The sequence below is a fragment of the Sabethes cyaneus genome, chromosome 2, assembly GCF_943734655.1.
Source record: "Sabethes cyaneus chromosome 2, idSabCyanKW18_F2, whole genome shotgun sequence".
NCBI lineage: Eukaryota > Metazoa > Arthropoda > Insecta > Diptera > Culicidae > Sabethes > Sabethes cyaneus.
Window position 1 is genome coordinate 30988681 of NC_071354.1, and position 21416 is coordinate 31010096.

Below are 21416 nucleotides of genomic sequence, written 5' to 3' on the forward strand. Positions count from 1 at the left end.
GCTGTCAATATTGTGGTTAACAACAACGATTTTATTGCGGAAAGAAAATTCCCGTCGTTTTTGTTTGTTGTTTTTTTTAAAACACGGCGGTAACGAAACTTTCTTTTGATTGAAATTTACTTTTCAGCTGGTCCACCTGGAGTTGTTGACGGATTTGATTGAAGAGATATGGGATTGACTGGAAGGTAAACGGCTCTACTGAATTAGACTTTTGGTTATGATCGTAGAACTGCATATGATGGTGAATAAAGTATTTAAAGAGTTGAGTAGTAGGTTAAAGACCGTCGTCGAGACTTATCGACCAAGTGGGTATGTTAAATAAATATCATTTTTGGACCGGTCACAATGATGATAATAGTCCAACTCGATTTCACATTCTTGATCGAAACTATTTTGAAGCTGGACAATCCGCGGGTCGAACCAAGCTTTAATAGGAGCCAATTATAACGCCAACACTAGCGAATTGAGTTATTTTTCTTGACACAAATTGTGCGTCTTCCTCTCCGTCCAATGTAGTCAAACCACCGATCGAATGAGAAGTTTTAATCTAACTCGTTTTACTGACGGGACGAACCTGAACTCGCCCTGTACTGTACTACGAGAAACGTCTTTTCTATATCTTTTCGTTTCTCTGATTCCTCACATTCTTTTTTTCGTTTATTTCTACCTTCTAGTTATATTTTTCGCAAGGATCTTTAATGTGCGATTGTCCATGATTGTTCGGTATTCCCCAACGGGGTAACAAACTGACAGCTCCCATATATAAAAAAACGTACCGCGAAATGCTGGTTCCTGGTTCCGCTACTAACCTTTGAGTGTGGTGAATAACTCGAAATGATAACACTGCATGATTTTTCATGCAATACGCGTGCAAATTTTGTCCTTCAGTATACTATTTAGAAACTATTGTTTCACTCAAGACCGTGAAAAAATGTCGGCATGGACCGACAATTCCAAAATCATCGTCGTAAATGCTTAGTTGATCTACCTTTTCATTCTACTGTTTTCGTTGAAATTGTAATACGCGCATTTCAAATGTAACGCAAGATGAGCTTTTGCTTCCATAATTGATGCTACAAAAGCGAACGTTTTCCTATAGAAATAATGCATCACTTATTACGGACGGCCCGAAAATGCGATTGCAGCGCCACTCACAACACTGGTAGCAGTTACGAGAAACATGTTCTGAACTGTCATTATAATAGGGGGTAGGTATTCTCTCATGATTGAGTCTGCCGACAGATTCGGAAAGTAACTGTCAACTGGAAAACACGTGTTTTACTGACGACCAAATTTTTTCTGGATTTTTCGACTGATTCTAACAAAATAAAACTTCTTTCTGTGATTACTACCAACGTTTTAAGTTCGGAAGTCTACGAAATGGCGGACCCCGGGGATCCAGGAGGAACGCATGCAAGGGCAGTCAAGAAACATGTGATTTACGAGTACAACGAAAATGATGCAGCTCCATTCAGAGTACTGGTTGAGCTAGTCGACTCAGAAAGCGGAACGAAAATCATCAATAAACTATCGCTCGGAAAGATTCTCTCCAAAACTCCCGAATACCGCCAAGACGTCAGACGTCAAACTCATAGTCTTGGTCAGCTCTGGTCAAACAGCCAGCGAAATACAGGCGAATAAAGTACTGTTCAAACAAAACTACAACGCGTACATCTCAAAGCATTTTATTGCTATATCAGGAGTTGTAGCGGGAGTCCCTGTCGACATGACGACAGAAGAAATTATGGAAAATATACAGAGCACAGTTCCCATCCTAGGAGTGACGAGATTTTACAGATATATTGACGACAAGAAGATTCCAAGCACACGGGTTGGAGTTACTTTTAGAAGTAATAAGTTGCCAGCAGAAGTCAGAATCTTCTGCTGCAACAACTACGTAAAACCTTTTATAAGCAAAGTGACATTCTGCACAAAATGCTTAAGAAACAATCATAATGCTGCCAACTGTAGATCTCGACAGCGATGCGGAACTTGTGCTCAATTTCACGACGAAGATAGCTATGCTACTGGATGCGACAAAGTGGTCAAATGCCTACACTGAAAAACTGAAGGTCAACATCAAACTGGTGACTACCGCTGCCCAAAGAGAACACGGCAAAACAATCTCAAAATCATAATGGCAAAAACAAACCTGACAGTGATAGAAGTACGGGAGCAATATCCCATATATACTCAGAATCAGTACAGCTTGCTAGAAAATTACGATGAACACCCGACACTAACAGAGACGTTTGCTGATATAGCAAAAAAAGGATACGAAAACAGATGCATCCAGAGCCCGTTCACAGAACACGAAACGTGTATCGGAGGACAACAACGCAGGAAACATCTCACAAAAGTCTACAGAAGCGCAAAACTGCTCAGGGCCCGCCGAATAACGGAGTGGCTCTTTTCAACAAATATAAAGTTGACGAAAGAGAAAAACAGAAATGGAAAACTGAGCTGAAGGCAACACAACACAAATCTGAAACAGCAAAAAAGTCAAATGATGAATACATGGAATTCATGGAATCACGAGAAATGCTATCAGATGATGACTTCGATACCCTTTCAACCCGCGAACAACAGCCGAAATCAACAACAAATATGAGGTTCCAAACAGCCCAAGCAGAAGAAGCATGCCAACTCACCACTCTGATGTCACCAGGACAGAGAGAACACGAACAGCAGGTAAGCCAGTCAGTTGTCACTAACAAAATTAGATATAACTACCCCAAGCCCTACTAACTTAACAAAACAGAGAAAGATGACTACTAGAATGCTACAATGTAATATTCAGAGTATCAGGAAAAATAGAGACGAATTAAGCAGAGTTTCATTGAAAGAGGATTACAAAGTCGCTCTTTTATCAGAAAGTTGAACGAAAAAAGAGTTAGAGTCTACACACTACAAAATACCGTATTTTAACAATTTCTACGAATCGAGAGATGATGGCTATGGAGGAGTTATGCTCTTAGTCCACAACTCTCTAAAAGCTCAAGCTTACACCTTAAAAGCACCGCTAACATACAATGTATCGGCAGAGTAATTAAGTGTCTTGAGTTAGCTACAGTCGCTATCTATGTTGCGCCTACAACCCCGCTAGATGAATTCAAAGCTTGTATACACGAAGTACTTAGCACTTACTTACTTAATTGGCCTAACGTCTTATGACAAGGCCTGCGCAGTATAATTTCTCCATCTGTTTCGGTCCATGGCAACTGATCTCCAGTTCCGCGGGCACCCAGTGCTCGCCAGATCTCGCTCCACCTGGTCTTGCCACCTCGCTCGCTGTGCCCCTCTTCGTCTTGTTCCTACCGGATTTGATGCGAAAACCATTTTTGCAGGATAGTTGTCCGGCATTCTAGCAACATGTCCTGCCCAACGTATCCGTCCAGCTTTAACCACTTTCTGAATACTTGGTTCGCCGTAGAGACGCGCGAGCTCGTGGTTCATTCTTCGCCTCCATACACCGTTCTCTTGCACTCCGCCAAAGATGGTTCTTAGCACCTGCCGTTCGAAAACTCCGAGTGCTCGTAGGTCCTCTTCTAGCAATGTCCACGTTTCGTGCCCGTAGAGGACAACCGGTCTAATTAGCGTTTTGTACAGTGTGCACTTTGTACGGGGGCTCAGATTGTTCGACCGCAAGTGTTTGTGGAGTCCGTAGTAGGCCCGACTTCCGCTGATAATACGTCTTTTAATCTCACGGCTGGTATTGTTGTCCTCTGTTGCCAGCGAGCCAAGGTATACGAACTCGTCGACTACCTCGAACTCATCCCCGTCGATTACCACGGTGCTGCCCAAGCGAGCCCTGTCGCGCTCGGTCCCGCCCGCCAGCATATACTTCGTTTTAGACGTATTTATCTGCAATCCAATCTTCTCTGCTTCGCGTTTCAGTCTGGTGTACTGATCTTCCACCGCCTCAAATGTTCTGCCGACAGCATCCACGTCGTCAGCAAAGCAGATAAATTGACTGGATTTATTGAAAATCGTGCCCCGCATTTCGATCGCCGCTCGCCTTATAACACCTTCAAGCGCAATGTTGAATAGCAGGCAGGAAAGACCATCTCCTTGTCGAAGTCCCCTGCGAGATTCGAATGGGTCCGACAATCCACCCGAGATTCTCACACAGCACTGGATCCCATCCATCGTAGCCATGATAAGTCTAGTAAGCTTACCCGGAAAGCCGTTTTCGTCCAAAATTTTCCATAGCTCTTGTCGGTTTACGCTATCATATGCGGCTTTGAAATCGATGAACAGGTGGTGCGTGGGGACTCGGAATTCGCGGCACTTCTGGAGGATCTGCCGCAGGGTGAAGATTTGGTCTGTTGTAGACCGACCCTCCATGAAGCCGGCCTGGTAACTTCCCACAAATCTATTGGCTATTGGCGATAGTCGATGAAAGAGGACTTGGGACAGCACTTTGTAGGCGGCATTCAGGATAGTGATGGCTCGGTAGTTCTCACAATCCAGCTTATCACCTTTCTTGTAGATAGGGCAGATAACCCCGTCTTTTCACTCCTCCGGTAGTCGTTCCGTATCCCAAATCTTGACAATCAATTGATGCAGACAGCCGGCCAACTTGTCCGGGCCCATTTTAATAAGTTCCGCTCCAATGCCATCCTTTCCCGCTGCTTTGTTGTTCTTCAGCCGCTGGATGGCTTCTTTAACTTCCCTTATCGATGGGGGTGGCACATCTTCGTCGCTTGCTGCACCAATGTGGTCACTTCCTCCGATATCATGGTCTTCCGCCTGCACGCCATTCAGGTGTTCATCGTAGTGCTGCTTCCACCTTTCGATCACCGCACGGTCATTAGTCAAGATACCTCCATCTTTATCTCTGCATATTTCGGCCCGCGGCACGAAGCCTTTGCGAGATCCGTTGAGTTTCTGATAGAACTTCCGTGTGTCGTTAAAGCGGTACAGCTGTTCGAGTTCTTCGCACTCCTTCTCCTCTTGGTGGCGCTTCTTTTCCTTGAAGAGTCGGGTTTGCTGCCTCCGCTTCTGTTTGTATCGCTCCACATTCTGACGGGTGGCTCTACGCAGCATTTGTACCCGCGCTGCGTTCTTCTCATCCAATATCTGCTGGCATTCCTCGTCAAACCATTCGTTACGTCGATTCGGTGCCACACTGCCTAGGACGTTCTCCGCTACGCTGTTAATGGCTGTTTTCACGGCATTCCAACAGTCTTCAAGAGGGGCTTCATCCAGCTCTCCCTCTTCCGGCAGCGCGGTTTCGAGAGATAACGCGTAGTTTTCGGCGACCTTTGGTTGCTTCAGTCGCGCTAGATTATACCGTGGCGGGCGGCGGTATCGTATGTTGTTCACAACAGAGAGTTTTTGACGTATCCTTACCATCACTAGGTAGTGATCCGAATCAATGTTAGCGCCCGGATAGGTTCTGACGTCGATAATGTCTGAAAAGTGCCGATCATCTATCAGAACGTGGTCGATTTGTGATTCTGTCTGGTTGGGTGATCTCCAGGTGTACCGATGGTAGAGGTTATGCTGGAAGAAGGTACTACGTATGGCCATGTTCTTGGAGGCGGCGAAGTCGACAAGTCTTAGGCCGTTTTCGTTCGTTTGCGGGTGAGCGCTGAACCGTCCAATCACCGGTTTGAATTCCTCCTCCTGACCAACCTGAGCATTACAGTCCCCGATGATAATTTTGACATCATGTCTTGGGCAGCGGTCGTATTCACGCTCCAACTGCGCGTAGAATTCGTCTTTGTCATCATCGGTACTTCCGAGGTGAGGGCTGTGCACGTTAATTATGCTTATATTGAAGAATCGGCCCTTGATTCTTAATCTGCACATTCGGGGGTTGATCGGCCACCACCCGATCACCCGCTTCTGCATCTCGCCCATCACTATAAAAGCTGTGCCCAGCTCGTGTGTATTGCCGCAGCTCTGGTAGATGGTATGACCATCTCTATACGTACGTACCATCGTTCCTTTCCAGCATACCTCCTGCAGCGCTACGATGTCGAACTTGCGGCTCTTCACTTCTTTAGAAAGCACGTGGGTACTTCCGAGGAAATTTAGAGACCGACAGTTCCATGTTCCTAATTTCCAATCGTTAGTCCGTTTTCGTCGCCTGGGTCTTTGCCGATTGTTCCGATTAGAGTTATTATTATTACTTACGGAGTCCATTGCTTTGGTTTTTTTAGTGGTTCAGGCTTGCAAAGCCCGCAACCAACCCCACAGTATCGCCAGAGGGCCAACGTAGCTCGAAGGAGCCCTCCTCCCCTGTCAGCATACGACCTTGGTTTCCACCGGGGTTGGTTACCCGATCTCCACCCGAGGTTGCTCGTATCCCGGCTGGTACCACGAGGAGGTTGGGGTAGGAGTTGCTAGGTAAGAGGCTGTGAACCACTGTGGGGTCTATTTTATGCCCAGTGCACAAGGCACCGATGGTACGCACCTCCATTACTTACTCTAAAAATAAAAGCGAACCGCGACACTACCCCCTCCTCAAAAATAAGAACATTACACTTCCAACTGTACCACTCTGTAAGCCTCGGAGAACATTAGGAACGGCTAGATGGGCCCGGGAGTTGGTATCTTGCTAATTCTATGAGTTTTCCTTTCACCCACTCGAATACCGAAATATATTCACAAACTTACGTAGTACTTCAATCAGGAACCTCCTGTCAAATCAATCACTTTCAATCACAATCACATCACAAATCAACCTTTTTATAACCAAACTGTACAGCAAAATTCTCAGATTTAAGGGCCTGGTTAAGCGCTCGTTATTCTCGGAGAAGAGAGCGAATTAAGTTAAATTGAATTATTCTGATTCTTCTAATATCCAGAATTCAAATTCTTCCACGAATTATATATTGGTTTTAAAATTCAGATGATTTATTTGGCCGTGTGTTAGTACGACATCCCGAATCTATTCTAAGTTCTAAAGTTCCTTGATTTACAATTTCAAGCTATTCTTTGGTATTAGTTACAACGACCAAAGCAGATTTTTTTTCTTGTTTTTTTTCTTTTAATATTTTCAAAGTAATGTCCGCGACACCAATATAGCGCCTGGGAATCACAACCGATGACTCTGCATACTCCAAAATATATCCAAACTTCTCTTGTCACTATATTCACAGTCCAAAGAAAAACTAACTATTTTCGACATTTTAATGTTCAATTTCCAAAATCATAATCGTCATTCTATTCCTTACGATTCTCTATTTTATGTTCTTGGTGTGCGAGTGGGACTGAGTCAACCGAACCTCGTTAATCATCTACCACTAAGCACAATCTTAGGATAGGACTCAATGAAGTTTTACCCGGAGTGCACTGAGTGGATTACTTCACAGTCGTTTATACAGGAGAGCCACCTGTACTCTGGTCGAACTTAAAGAGTCGTACATAACTTAAACCTCGTTCAACGTTTCCAAACCATTTTTTTCAATTCCTTTTTTTTCATACAAATTATTCTTATCCTAATCTTTTTCCATACTGTCTGTACTATATATCTCCTCCTTTTGGGAATTTATCTATACAAATACGAATACGCCTATACGAATTATTTCCTAATTTACTAACTACTTCGCATTTGATATAAGTCGGACCTAATCTAGCTGAATACCCTTTTGAGGCATCCGAAAGTGCATAATTTTTCCTCCAAACTATTTGCCCTACCGAATAAGATATTGGACGGATCCTGAGATCATACCGAGCTTTTGATTTTTGATAAGCTTTCATTATATTGATCATAACCACTTCCCTTATTTTTGATAGTTTTTCCAAAGCAATCTCATAATTCTTATGCGGGTTTTGTTCACCGATCGTTCTGTACGCTTCTTGTGCCCGAAATTTTAATAATAAGCATTGAAACCTGTGGATTCGTGAACTGATGTATTTATAGCACAAACTATTTCAGAAAATACTTGTCCCATTCTCGTTGATCATCCCCAGGAAAACAACGAATAGAAGTACCGATTATTTGATTAGTCCTTTCGGTGGGATTAGCTTGTGGGTGGTAATAAGAATTTTTCTAATGCTGTATCTCAAGATCGACGAGTAACTTCTTGACGCACTGCGAATTGTTTTCCGTTGTCGGTAATGAGGATTTCCCAAACCCCAAACTTACTTAGTATTTTTTCACGAAAGAAACTAAGTACGCAGGCAGTCGTTGCCCCCTGAAAAGGTTTGGCGATAACCCACTTTGTAAACCAATCAGTTGCTACAAGTAAAACGGAATTTTCAGTCTTCTAATGAGGAAAATGAGTAACGAAATCCATAGGAATAACTTATATAGAAATACTTAAAATAGAAATAATTTTAATGCCCACCTTGCTAACCTTTCATACGGGTATGAAACGGGGAAGGCAAATGAGGAGCGTCCAATATAGCTCTAGCCATCCCAAGCCCCTACCTAGCGCCTCCACGTGGCCATACCTGGTAATGCTCTATTGAGTAGCCAAGCTAGGAGGTGCGTTGCTGGGTGGTTCCCGGCTGCCTGGTTTTAAAACCGCGTTTTTGGGCAGACGGCGGAGCCACACGGTCTAGCTAATAGGTAAGCCTAATAAGTTATTTTAATTATTTTTTTCGTTTTAGCTTATGAAGCATCTCCTGCTATATAGTAAAAACTGGCCAAAACGAGTTTTAATACTGCACATGGATACCAGAATGAAAAATTAAATTAACTATTAGAAGCATTTATGGAACCCAAAGGACGCTACTCTATTCCATACGAAGGATTGCTGGTGAGATTGTTCTATTTTTACCATTTATACCACATTTCATCTTAATATCATATTATTAACAGTATTATTATTGATATCATAAATGTGGAAGGTTGGATGACGGAGTGGATTGCCAACCTGAATCCTTAAGGTCTGAAGCAAATATGGCACTTCTCAATTCAAAACAAACAAATCATCACGTGGGTTAAAGTTGGTATAGCGAAATTGATTATTACATGGAAGGATCCTAATGCTGGAAGGCGACTCTTATAACCTCGGAATGCGCACAAGTGCCTCTGCTTGTGGGTCCGCCCAATCCCTTTTGGCCCTTCTGTAACAACATTAGTGTGAAATTCATTTGATAATCAAATTTGGATCTACTGTAATTCTACCCACATACATTGGCAAGTCCTTGAAATGATGGTGGCTTTCCCCTACACGGAGAATAAAAATATAGTTTCAACCATATTTATGGTTGTTTTACGCACAAACAAAAATTTCGTTTTGTTTCAAACTGAAATGTATGATTGAAATGAAAATATTTATTGTTACATCAATGTCAACTTCAAATTTGAAAATATTTTACTTTTAATTCAAAACTGTTATTTACTTGATTCAAACAGAATCTCGTTTGGAAACAACAATATTTTCAGGTTGTTATAAAAATACTTTATTGAGGCTTAAAACAACAATCATTTTGTTTGAAACAAACTGGAGCTTTTTCGCTCCGTGTACTACTACTACTACTACTACCTTGCTAACCTTTCATACGGATCCTTCAAATTCTTTAGACAAGTTAAAGTCTTGTGATCTGTTGACACAATAAAATGTGATCCCTCAACATAATACCGGAAGTGCTCTATCGCTTTAATTACTGCTAAGCACTCTTTTTCTAAAGCACTGTAATTTTTCTGGGAGCCGGTAAGTTTTTTACTCATGTAGGCAATTACCCGTTCATCCTCCCCGGTGCCCTGACAAAGCACAGCTCCAATGGCATGCCCACTCGCGCCGCACTCAATCCGAAATGGTTTCGTATAATCTGGTATCGACAACACCGCAGATGAAACCAGAGCTGATTTAAGCAATGAAAATGCCTCTTCTGCTTCCGATGTCCAGAAAAACTTCTGATCTTTTTTCGAAAGGTTCATCAAAGGACCTGAAATTTTAGAATAATCAGGAATGAAACGATGATAATAGCCGGCCATTCCTAAAAATCTACGAGTCTCAGTAACAGATCTAGGGATTGGACAATCAACGATTGCGGAGACTTTGGCGGGGTCCGTCAACATCTCAACATGCGGAGAGTGGCGGAGGCGTATGAATCACGAGCTACAGGCACTGCTTGGAGAGATTCTCATCGTACATCGGGCGAAATTTGGGAGACTGCGGTGGGCCGGCCACGTCGCAAGGACGCCGGACGACTGTGCAGTGAAATCCGTTCTCTTCAAGAACCCCATCGGCCCCAGGAACAGAGGGGCTCAAGCCTCAAGGTGTTAGATGGCTCGACTAGGTTGACGCCGACTTGCGTGAACCTGCGAGAACCTGGGTCCTCGGCGTGAGAGTAGTGAATGCTAACCACTACGCCTGAACTGACCCCACGAGGACGCGTCTTTACCGCGTCCTTGAGCGTGAATACAACTGCCCAAGATATGACTTCAAATTCGTCATCGGAGACTTCAACGCTCAGGTTGATCAGGAGGTGGAATTCAGACCGGTTATTGGAAAGTTCTGGGCACACCTGCTTACGAACGAAAACGTAGTTTGCCGCCTCCAAAAGTATGATCATACGAAGAACCTATTTCCGGCACAGCCTCCCATGTCAGTACACCTGGAGATCACCACTGCAGACGGACTCGCAAATCGACCACGTTTTGATTGATGGAAGGCACTTCTTGGATCGACGTTAGAACCTATCGTAGCGCAAACATTGATTCTGATCACTACCGTTTGATGGTTAAATTGCGCCAAAGACTTTCCGTTGTTGCCAACATTCGGTACCGTCGCCCGCCTCGGTACAATCTGGAACGATTCAAGTTACCTGAGGTCGCTAGTGAGTATGCACAACGCAATCCTTTGAGGCTCTTGAAGACTGCTGGGATAGCGATAAAGTAACCATCTGTCGAAGGAAAACGCGAAAGGTTCCACTGGTTTCGCCGGGAGGAGTCGACGTAACGACTGGTTCGACGAGGAAAGTCAGAGGGCGTTAGAGGAGAAGAATGCAACGCAGGTGTCGATGCTGCAGCCAAAATTTGTAACGATATAGACTGAAACGAAAAAAGCAAACCCAGTTTTTGGGAGATGAAGAGCCACCTGGAAGAAATGGAATGCGATGACATGGAACAGCTGTATCGTTCTCAGGAAACGCGTTAAGTCTCTAAGAAACTGAACGTAGCTGGCAAAGGCTTTGTGCCGCGAGCGGAAACATGCCAGGATAAACTCGAAGAGATCTTGTCGGATGAACGTGAAGTGATCGAAACCATCAAGCAGCTCACGAACAATTAAAGAACATCGCACCAGATTGTATGTAGTAGGTAAGTATGATGTTGTACCTAAGGTTAATCAAGAGAAGTTTTATGATGCTCAAATTTGATCATTCCGCAGGGTATTACCCTTGACGAAAACCGACATTGTTAACAAACAAAATATTGGAAGATATTCCTTTTTTCCACGATTCATTCTTACATTCATTTGAAACAGCTGAATCACGATTTTCTTAGCGTTCTTCATACATTTTATTGCCTTTTTACCGCACAAAACTTTGTAATATTCACGAATGAAATTTTTTCGGGCCGGAAAATTTAAAAAGGTAAACTGCTGAATATATATAAACAAAGTCGATGGCTGCTAACCATTCTCTTCGCGTACCCCTGTTTTATAAACTGTCAAAACTGTAGCACTTGGAAATCTGGATAATCTTTGATAAAACGGTTTTTTTATTTGTCTGAACTTTGTCATTAAAGTTTCAGTTCTCGAATTAGTGGTTATCTACTTCAAAACGAAACTGTAGACCGTTGAACAGCTTGAAAATATCTGACGTACAAAGTGGTACGAACAAAACCAATCCAAGTAGGTTATCCCTATTTTATTTTATAAAGGTGCGTTTAGACTGGGCAATTTGCTGTCAACATGTGAAATGCAAAATGCCGGTACTTGTTGTTCAATGTTGCTTCTGTTGCCACCTGAACATTTGGTATACGTTTCCATTGGAAATATCAGAAATGACACATGTCGCCTATCTAAACACACCCCAATTGTTTTCTTACGGCAGTCTACTAACAAATTTACCGTCAGGTAAGATCAATAAGAAAGTCCCACCGCCACAACATCCTGAACGTTGGTACCTACTTTTGAAATTTAGCGATCCCACAGGTATCTGTACAAGACAATTATTGCAGGTTCAGTGCAACGTTTGTATAATTAAGCTGGCGAACTTGACTATTGTGATCAACAACACTCTTCAACAGGCTCAATGGTCTAGGGGTATGATTCTCGCTTTGGGTGCGAGAGGTCCCGGGTTCAAATCCCGGTTGAGCCCAGATTTGTTTTTTTTTGCTACCATTACAAGAAGCTAATCAACAAATGCTTATTTGTTAAGTTAGGTAATCTTTTGGTAAACTTTTGTGAATTATTCAAATCCAAAATAGCATGTAAATTACGCGTTGCAATGTGTTTTGAAAAATATTTGGGCCCCTCAGAATCTCGCCATACTATTGTCAAAATGATTGAAAATGATACTATTGATTGAAATGAAATAATACAAATTATTTAATACCAAGCACAGGTTGACCCTATACCATGACGAGAATCCACGACGATGGCGATGTCTTGAATATGCTCATATGCTATCGTCGTGGCGAAAACAGACATTTTGATCAACAAACGCGATTTTCAACGAATTCTATTCTATTACAAATAGTATTCCGCATGATTTAGATTCCGCAGGGATTTACAAAATAGTCATCAATCTAACCGAATCACTTGGTCGCAAACTGTATCCTTTCTTTTCTAATTCTGATTATCATTAACTGAAAACGTTCCACTGTCGTAATTTTATGAACATCGTCTTCTTTATTACAGCTTCGTTTGTATCGTTTTGAGATATCTTTTTTGCTTCCAAATAATTTCCTCATTCATATATTCAGAAAGTACAATGTGTTACGGTTATAATTTAAAACTGATTTTTCTGCTGTAGGTTTTTCTGTAATCCATTATCATCGATCCACTAACTCCTAGTAAGACTCCTAGCTTCCTATTGGTTTATTGGTTCTTGAAAATTAGTCGTTTCCCTCTGGTCAATTAACTACGGCGTTTGAGAGAACTATTACTATACAAAATAATTCTAAAACAGTGTAATGGTTTCTTTTTCCTATTTCTCACAATTGCTTGTCTCTACTATAATAATAGTTTATACGCGTTTTACAGCTAAATTAAATAGATTGGTAAAAAGGAGGGAAAAATCGATTGAAAATACGACCAAAAACATCCATCCAGTTTATCCGAGATATTTAAAAAAACATAAACTGAATTAGAACAACGAAAAAATAAGAAACAACAAAACAATGCAGCAAATTTGTGTGTAAGTTTCAGTCAAAATTTCCTGTGCCCCACACCCTTCACAATAGCTCTCGCTCTCTGCTTCTTACACTACCAACAATAATGATTATGCGACGGGAGGAGAAGTAGGGAACTTGTCACATTACGTTTCTTTTTTACAAAACTTTCCGATAAATATCAGTATACTGTTAGCCTTTTGCTTCTCATCATAATCCTAAACAATTTTCATCAAACTTCCACACCATTGTTGGGTTTTGGCGATTTTCTTTTAGTCCCTTCGGTTCACAGAACACACACGCACACGAACATAACCTAACCTCCTTTTTTAATACTATCGTGCTAAACGCTATAGTTTAGTGTTTCTCTAGAGTCCTAATTCATCTGATGCAGAGAGGAACTTACCTATCTTTCCCTGTACCACCTCCCCCGTGGTTTGCGCAGTTTGCGTGGCGAGAACTTGAGCGGGCTTGGCGTTTGCGGGCGACCCTTCGGCGCCCGATGACGATGGGAGGGAGTGGTGCCCTCGGTGCTGCCGCCGGTGCCAGTACCGGTACCGTTGCTGTTAACCGTTGCTCCAGCTCCTGTCGTTGGTTGAGGTGGTTCGTCACAATCCAGCGAGGAGGAGGCGGAATTGGGCTCGTCCGAACAGCTCGGCGAGGAAGTGCCACCGGACGAGCTGGTACCGTTCAGTTTGTGTTTGTTCTTTTTCTTTTTTCGCTTCAGCGGGATGCCGGATGAATTCACCAGAGCACTCGTGAAGATGGACCGTTTGTACGTTTTGACGGGCGTTCGCGACGACGATCGCGTTCGCATCGACGAACAGTTGAGCTTCTCGAGGCAGACGATCGGTTCCATGTTGGATGATTTGGCAGAACTTGTGTGAAGGGTGCCGCTGCCGCCTCCGGCGGAGTTTCGTTTTCTAGAACCAAAGTTTAGATGGCGAGTGTTGTTGATCCGGGACCGCGACACCGGTCGATCGGTGTTATTGCTGTCTTCCGTGGGCTGCGGAGTGGCACTGTTCCGATGGGAGGCAGGCGTTCCGGATCGGGTGATGGCTAGCGGGTCTTCGGCACACAAGTTGATCAGCGTCGACGAGGTCGTATCACAGTCATCGCTCACGAAAATGCTTCGCGAGCTGATCGAGTCGCATTCCTTGTCGTCGTCTTCGTGCTGATGATGACTGTTAACGGTGACGGTGGCTACCGGCGGACAGCCGCCGCCGGGGGATGCTACAGTCGACGTCGTCGTCGTCGTTGTCGTCGTCGACGTGGTACTGCTGTGAGAGGTGGATTTGCTGCGGCAGTGGTTCGTTGTAGCAGCCGGGACGGCTGCTGTTTGTGGGGGTTGCTGCGATGGCGGATGCTCTTCACTCGGAACCGTCACGTTGTAGTCGATACGAGTCATCGTGGTGGTCGTTTTGGTGACGTACTTACTGCTAGGCAATGGCGGAGGGCGGGAAGTTGTTCGGTTCGGAATGATGACTTCCTCGATTTGGTTTGGGACGGGTGATCGAGGGGCAGCGGCGGGCGATTCTGTGGAATCAAAGAAGAAAACATAAACTGTTAGTCTGGAAAACTGAAGAAAAAAAACTCTAAAATAAGTAGGTACATATGTGCCTAGAAGCACAAACACGAGTTTGACGTAGTAGAATTTCCTGTATTGTAAAAATACCCTTCAATAATCAAAAATCATACATTTTTGTCGAATAAAATATTTTTTAAATTCTTAAAAGTGTAAAAAACTATATTCTCATCATCAATTTTTAAAAAAGTTTTTCATTCCCAACCATTGGCTGATATAAGCTCTCGGCACTTTTCACCGTCGCTTCCCAAATACCACCCTGACGAGGACTGGATCCTCAACGTAAGTATGCTTTTTGATCCGCTCAGCTGCATGCTTGAAATGTTTCATGTACATACTGAAGGAACTAAACTGGGAGTTGTAAACTGAAGCGCCCGATCCCCAGGTGGGAGGCAGTACGGACAGTGTCTGTCTCGCAGCGAGTGGCTGAATATAAAATGCTGTCTCCCGCAAGCTATACCTCATTTACCACTAACAACGAACAACCACGAACAACAAAAATGGAAATACGGAACGGACCAATCGGCATAGGATACGGCAAAGAACAAGGAAACGATTAATGGATAACGATTAGAAACTACATGGTACCTGGAATATCCGTAACCTTCATGAACCGACGCGAGCTGGCTTGCTTGCTGGAGAGCTACATCTATTTGGAGTGGAGATCGCTGCTATTCAGGAAATTCGGTAATCAAATTCCAGAGAAAGGGAGTAGACCTTATTGCAGGCACTGCTTTCAAGTACCACATCTACTACAGTGGCGGTAGAGAAAGGCAGCGCATGAAATCGGTTTCGAAGTGTTGGAAAAGCAAAAGCTTCAACTACAGCCTAACCAATGTCTACGCACCGACAATTGATAAATGTGATGTTGCTAAGGACGAGCTTGAGAGGTCCTATGGAGAGTGTCCAAAACGGGAGGGAGAAATTCTTCCGTCCTGTCTTTGGAAGACATAGCCTTCATCTGTCGACCAATGATAACGGTCTGAGGCTCATAAATTTCGCCGCGGCCAGAGGAATAGCCATCTGTAGCCCCTCTTTTCCACGTCTGAATATTCGAAAACACACCTGGAGGCAGAGGCATCCAAATGGAGACTCTAGCTCTCAGATCGATTATGTCCTGACTGACGGTCGACACTTTTCGAATGTCATCGGTGCACAGTTTTTTCGGGGACCAAATATCGACTCTGACCACTCTTTCATTTCAGTCCAATTCAGTTTATTTTTGATTGGTTTAGCAATACATGGTAGGTAATAGTGTACATGAGCTGAGATATGTGATAACTTCCAACAACTTTGTTATTCAAGTTGCAAGAGCGAATGATTGATCTATTAATTAATATTTGGGCAATTGAAGGAAAAATTTGGAAAAATAAACCTCGATAATTATAAGAAATTTAAGGGATAGTTAGAGTAAAGATTAGGCCACTCTTTCGTTGTTTGTAAGATTCGCACAAGGTTGCAGCGAAGACTCGCATTGATAGGACTAGGACGCTGCGTTTCAACGTCCAGCGACACGGGGTAAGTTGAAATACTGAATTGGTATGCGTTAAATATTTAAATTTTGCTTCTGTATTTGCGTAATATGTTCCACAAGCCTGCAAATATTCAGAATTGTTAAGTAACTAGGTCATATTTTTGTAATTGGAAAGTTGAGAGCCTGGTATATCACATCTTTATTGATTTCAAAGCAGCATACGATACAGTCGATCGAGACAAGCTATGGCAGGCACGAATACGGTTTTCCGGACAAACTGACGCGACTGATCAGAGCTACATTGGATCGAGTGATGTGTTTCGTACGCATCTCTGGGACACTCTCGAGTCCCTTTGAGACGTGGCGAGGGTTGAAGACAAGGTGACGGTTTATCCTGCATGCTGTTCAACAACGCTCTTGAGAGGGTGATCCGACGAGCGGGCATCGAAACGAGAGGCACCATTTTTACCAAGGTTAGCCAACTTCTAGGCTTTGCAGATGACTTCGATATCATAGCCAGGAGCTTTGCGACGGTGGAGGCAATCTACGCCAGACTGAAAGCGGAATCTAGGAGCATTGGGCTAAAAATAAATGCGTCGAAGACCAAATACATGAAAGGAAGAGGCTCAAAGGAAACAAACGCGCGCCTCTCACGGACGGTAACCGTTGACGGCGACGAACTAGAAGTGTTAGAAGAGTTCGTGTATTTGGGATCGCTGGTGACCGCGGACAACACTAGTAAGGAGATCCAGCGGCGCATCCAAGCGGGAAATCGGGCCTACTTTGCCCTTCGTAAAACGCTACGATCAGGAAACGTACGCCGCCGCACGAAGCCAGCAATGTACAAAACTCTTATTAGACCGGTACCGTCATCCGGGGATGCTTGCAACACTTTTGAGCTTTGACTTAGTATAACTTCCGAAGTATGGCGTTTAGGTCCAAGTGTAAGTAGCCAAAACTTGTATAGTGGTTAGTATTTTTGATTTATGATTATGAGAAAAAATATAAACTAAATGAGCCTGGAGAATGAACCGAAAATAGGGGTGTTGCAAGTTACCCAGTAAACGGGGTTACTTGCAACACTTTTCTGATTTTGCGCTTCTTATAATTTTAAATCTGATTTCAAACCGCGAATGACTATTTTTAGTTATTTTACATGTATTTGTAGAAAAACAGGAGATACTGAAGGCGTTTTTTGTTTCCCAATTTCGTCTATCGCTTTTTTAAAGATATTCGATGAAAATTTTCCTTTTTACAAGTGCTGCAAGCCGCGCCATATTGGAAGTACCAACACGAATTCATCGTTTCTTCTCTAAGCTCAAAATATAAACAAAGCTCAAAATTGAACCAAATGATAAAAAATAATTTTATGTCAATGAACCGACGCAACTTTGCACTGCCATTTTTCCTACTCTGAAAGTGAAATTACTTTCCAATCATATAAAAACAAGCAAAACAATGATTTAATGGATTAAACTTAACTAAACAATAGGTAAACGTCTCTTCTTTAAAATGGCATTGGGTACAAATGGTTATGTTAACAAACAAATGCGTTTGAGCTGTCAAAAGCGCGATGCGCCAAAGTGTTGCAAGTAACCCCGGTGTTGCAAGTATCCCCGGATGACGGTAGTTCTTTATGGACTTAAAGCCGTGACGCTGCTCACGGAGGACATTCGCGCCCTTGCCGTGTTCGAGCGGAAAGTGCTGCGGACGATATTTGGCGGAGTACAAACTGAAAGCGGAGAGTGGCGGAAGCGTATGAAACACGAGCTACAGGCACCGCTTGGGGAGACTCCCATCGTACATCTAGCGAAAGTTAGCAGGCTACGGTGGGCCGGACACGTCGTGAGGATGCCGGACGACAGTGCGACGAAAATAGTCCTCTTCAACAACCCCACCGGCACCAGGAACAGGGGGGGCCCAACGTGCACGATGGCTCGACCAGGTCGAAAGCGAGCTGGACCTGGTCAGTCTGAGACGACTAGGAAATTGGCGACGAGTGGCCCAAGACCGAGTTGAATGAAGACGAGTGTTGAAACAGCACGAGCCACCTCGGCTCTATGCTGCTGAAGAAGAAGAAGAAGAAAAAGAAGAAGAGCCTGGTACTCCAAAGTGAGCATTAAGTTCCAGAGATGAAAATGAAGAAAATTGTCTCAAGGCCATACACTCCTAGAATAAATGTTTAGAGACTATTTTCATAATTTTATTCAACTCTGATACATACGATGCAATAAAAACGAGGGAAAGATCAACAAAAAAGTTTAAAACATTAAGTTAAATGTTAAAAGTTAAAACAACTTCAGTTAAAAATGCAATACTGCTCCAAGCAAAAGCTTGTTTCGTCAATTTTATAGATTCGTGTCGGATCAAATCGAAGTAGTGTGAGATCAAAAATGGGTTTGCAGCTCATTTTCTGGCAACTTCAACCGATTGTGGCTTTGTCGAAGGCAAACCGTGCCGGCTCTTGAAATTCAAAAAATAATCATCTCCTGGGATGCCATTTTTAAATACCGTGTTCTGGCACGAACTAAAATATTGAGTGGACTGTATAATGCAGTTCGTCCTGAGCCGGGTCTTTAACGGAGGTCCGTAACCTCGTTCTTTCGATCAGGAATGTTCTCTTTATATCCCATCAAAACGCGGAATCTAATATAACTTTGATCTTTATTCGGCGTGTGAAAGAAACTAGCAGAGCTCGTGTGACACGTTTCGTAACTTGCAATTAGCTGAGATTTATTGCCTTCTATCGTGGCTTATCTACTGGTTATCTTCTGTTATCGGTGCAGAGAGTGGAGCGGATTAATTTTTGTGAGAAATTGAAAGTGATCCAAATGGAGATGACCAGTTAGTCGCCCTGCCGGATCGAACACACCGTCCTAATGGAGTTTCTCTTCAAGCAGCTCTAAGTAGTAGTAATGTCTCTTTCGAGTATGTGGAAATCGTTTTGCGGAAGCACTTTCGGACCATGATGAATTCTTATACCGAATACCCAATTCTAAGTAGAAAGTTAGTCAAACACTGTTGCTATTTCAACTTGCCCCTCTGTATGCATTTCTATTTACCCCATGGGATTGAAATGTGAGGGGTAAGCTGAAATGGCCAAAATACAAAACGGTAAAAGGATTCTACATAGACTTTTTCAACATTGTTACACTTGATGAAAACCAAATAATTACCTGACTTGCAATTATGAGATACAAATTGCCAAACACGCTATTAATGAGCAGATTTAGACTTTCCGGAATATTGTTTGTTTCAAATTTTCGAATAGCAAAAAGTGAACAAGAGGACGAAGTGCATTTAGTCACTTCGATCTTCCATTTATGACAGTCAAAAGGTGCATTTAGGGAACCCGTTCAGTGAAAAAAAATTTGGCTCCAATTCATCATTTCCGGTGAACATAGTCGTTTCCGGTTTAATTTACCCCGCATTTCAGCTTGCCCCGGTGTACCTTAGCAAGAATCGCCAGCAATCCCGACAGAATTTCTAAATGCGGAAAGCGAGCGGCTATAGGAAGCAATCGACCGGATCATTGTCAGAATCTGAGAGGAAGAATAAATGCCCGAGGAGTGTTTGGATGGCTTCATTTGCCTTATTTAAAAAAAAATAGACATCGACTCGACTGTAAAAAAAAATTACCGAGGCATTACATTGCTCAATTCTGCCTATAAGGTGCTTTTCCGATATCCTGTGCTGTAGACTGTAGACAGCCCCGCGTCAGTTACTATACAAGTTTCGGGAGTATAATCCGCAAGCTCATCATCTGTTTGTAAACTTTAAGGCGGTGTATAATTCAGTCAAACGAAATAATGCTAGACCATGGTTTTCCGATGAAACTGGTTACGCTGACTTGTGCGACGGTCAAAATCATGCATTAGGTGAGACCTCAGCCGCTGTCGTGACGTTGGATGGACTGAAGCAAAGAGATACACTCTCTAACCTGCTATTCAACATTCTGTCGGAAGGTGCAATACAAAGAGCAAACGTGGAAAGGAACGGGACTATCATGGACGGACGGGCTTGTGACATGTGACAACGATGTAAGCCGCGAAGTAAGCGACGATTTGCAGCTACGAATCGGGGTATTTTTTGCAGATTACGCAACCAGCTGAAGTCACGTAGTACGCAAATTCGCACAAAACTGGCGCTCTACAGAACACTAATCCTCCCGGTGGCCCTGTACGGACATAAATCATGGACACTGAAGGAAGCTGAGTGAGGAGTTTTGGGGGTTTTGAGCGTAAAATTCGGCGCTCTATATTTGGCGACACAAGGGAAAATCAAGTATACAAATATGCTGATATAGTGAAAGTAGTACAATGTGGCAGGCTGCGGTGGGCTCGGCACGCACGTGGCCAGAATGCCCGACGAAAGAGTAGCCACAACTATTTTCAGCAGAGAACCAGCACGTGCACGTTCAGCTGGTTTTCGAGGGAATTGGAGAACGGCAGCCGAGGCCCGACAGTACTGGAGGACCATAAATTGTTCGTCGCAAGATTGGTAACGGACCGTCGTCACTGTAGTAAAGTAAAGTACTATCCAAAAATCCACAATTTATAAGATCTTACGTTACAGTCAACAAACGAAAATGTTGCATCGACATCTACGGGAAATCTCACCATACAATACGTTGATTAGTCCGTATCGTCAAGAATTGCTATAATTCGTTGAGTAACGCTCTGGAAGAGGTAACACAAGATTCGTCGAATACGATCCCCAATTTGGTCATAAGACTGTCTTCCTTAACAACCGCTTGGTGAGATAAATAACAGCCGAATTGAGCGATTTTTCAGGCCACGTTATCAGTTGATTTGCGTGTACCAGCCATGGCGAAAACAGTCAAACAATTACGCTCGATGCTTTGTTCGTACCGCCAGCTCCACCCCGCAGCAAAGAAGTTAGACACGGTAAAGCACTTTAGACCCGCTGAATAGAGCCAGCAGGCATAGCTAATTACCACGACAGGCTTGTTAGACTGACATCGTACCCCGGAGCTAACTGGGTGCGCAGCAAGCGTGTGAATACCAATTTTAATAATTTGTCAAACGTTTGTTTCATAAATTAGGTGTTCAGCATTGCAATTCCTGGATAAATTGTACTGAAGGGTAGAA

The 21416-nt window shown here is 43.2% G+C and overlaps 1 protein-coding gene and 1 non-coding gene across 2 annotated transcripts in view; one reads left to right on the forward strand and one right to left on the reverse strand.

Moving 5' to 3' along the window:
• The first annotated feature begins 12159 nt into the window (after window positions 1-12159).
• On the forward strand, window positions 12160-12231 carry Trnap-ugg (transfer RNA proline (anticodon UGG)). Its single transcript has one exon. It is a non-coding gene; the product is annotated as a tRNA-Pro (tRNA).
• Window positions 12232-12760: 529 nt separating this feature from the next.
• LOC128733432 (uncharacterized) overlaps window positions 12761-21416 on the reverse strand; it is a 51487-nt gene continuing 42831 nt past the window's right edge. Inside the window, exon 7 of the mRNA XM_053827007.1 lies at window positions 12761-14782. Within this exon, the coding sequence (XP_053682982.1) occupies window positions 13653-14782 (1130 nt within the window). The 3' untranslated portion in view covers window positions 12761-13652. The remainder of the gene's footprint in view (window positions 14783-21416) is intronic.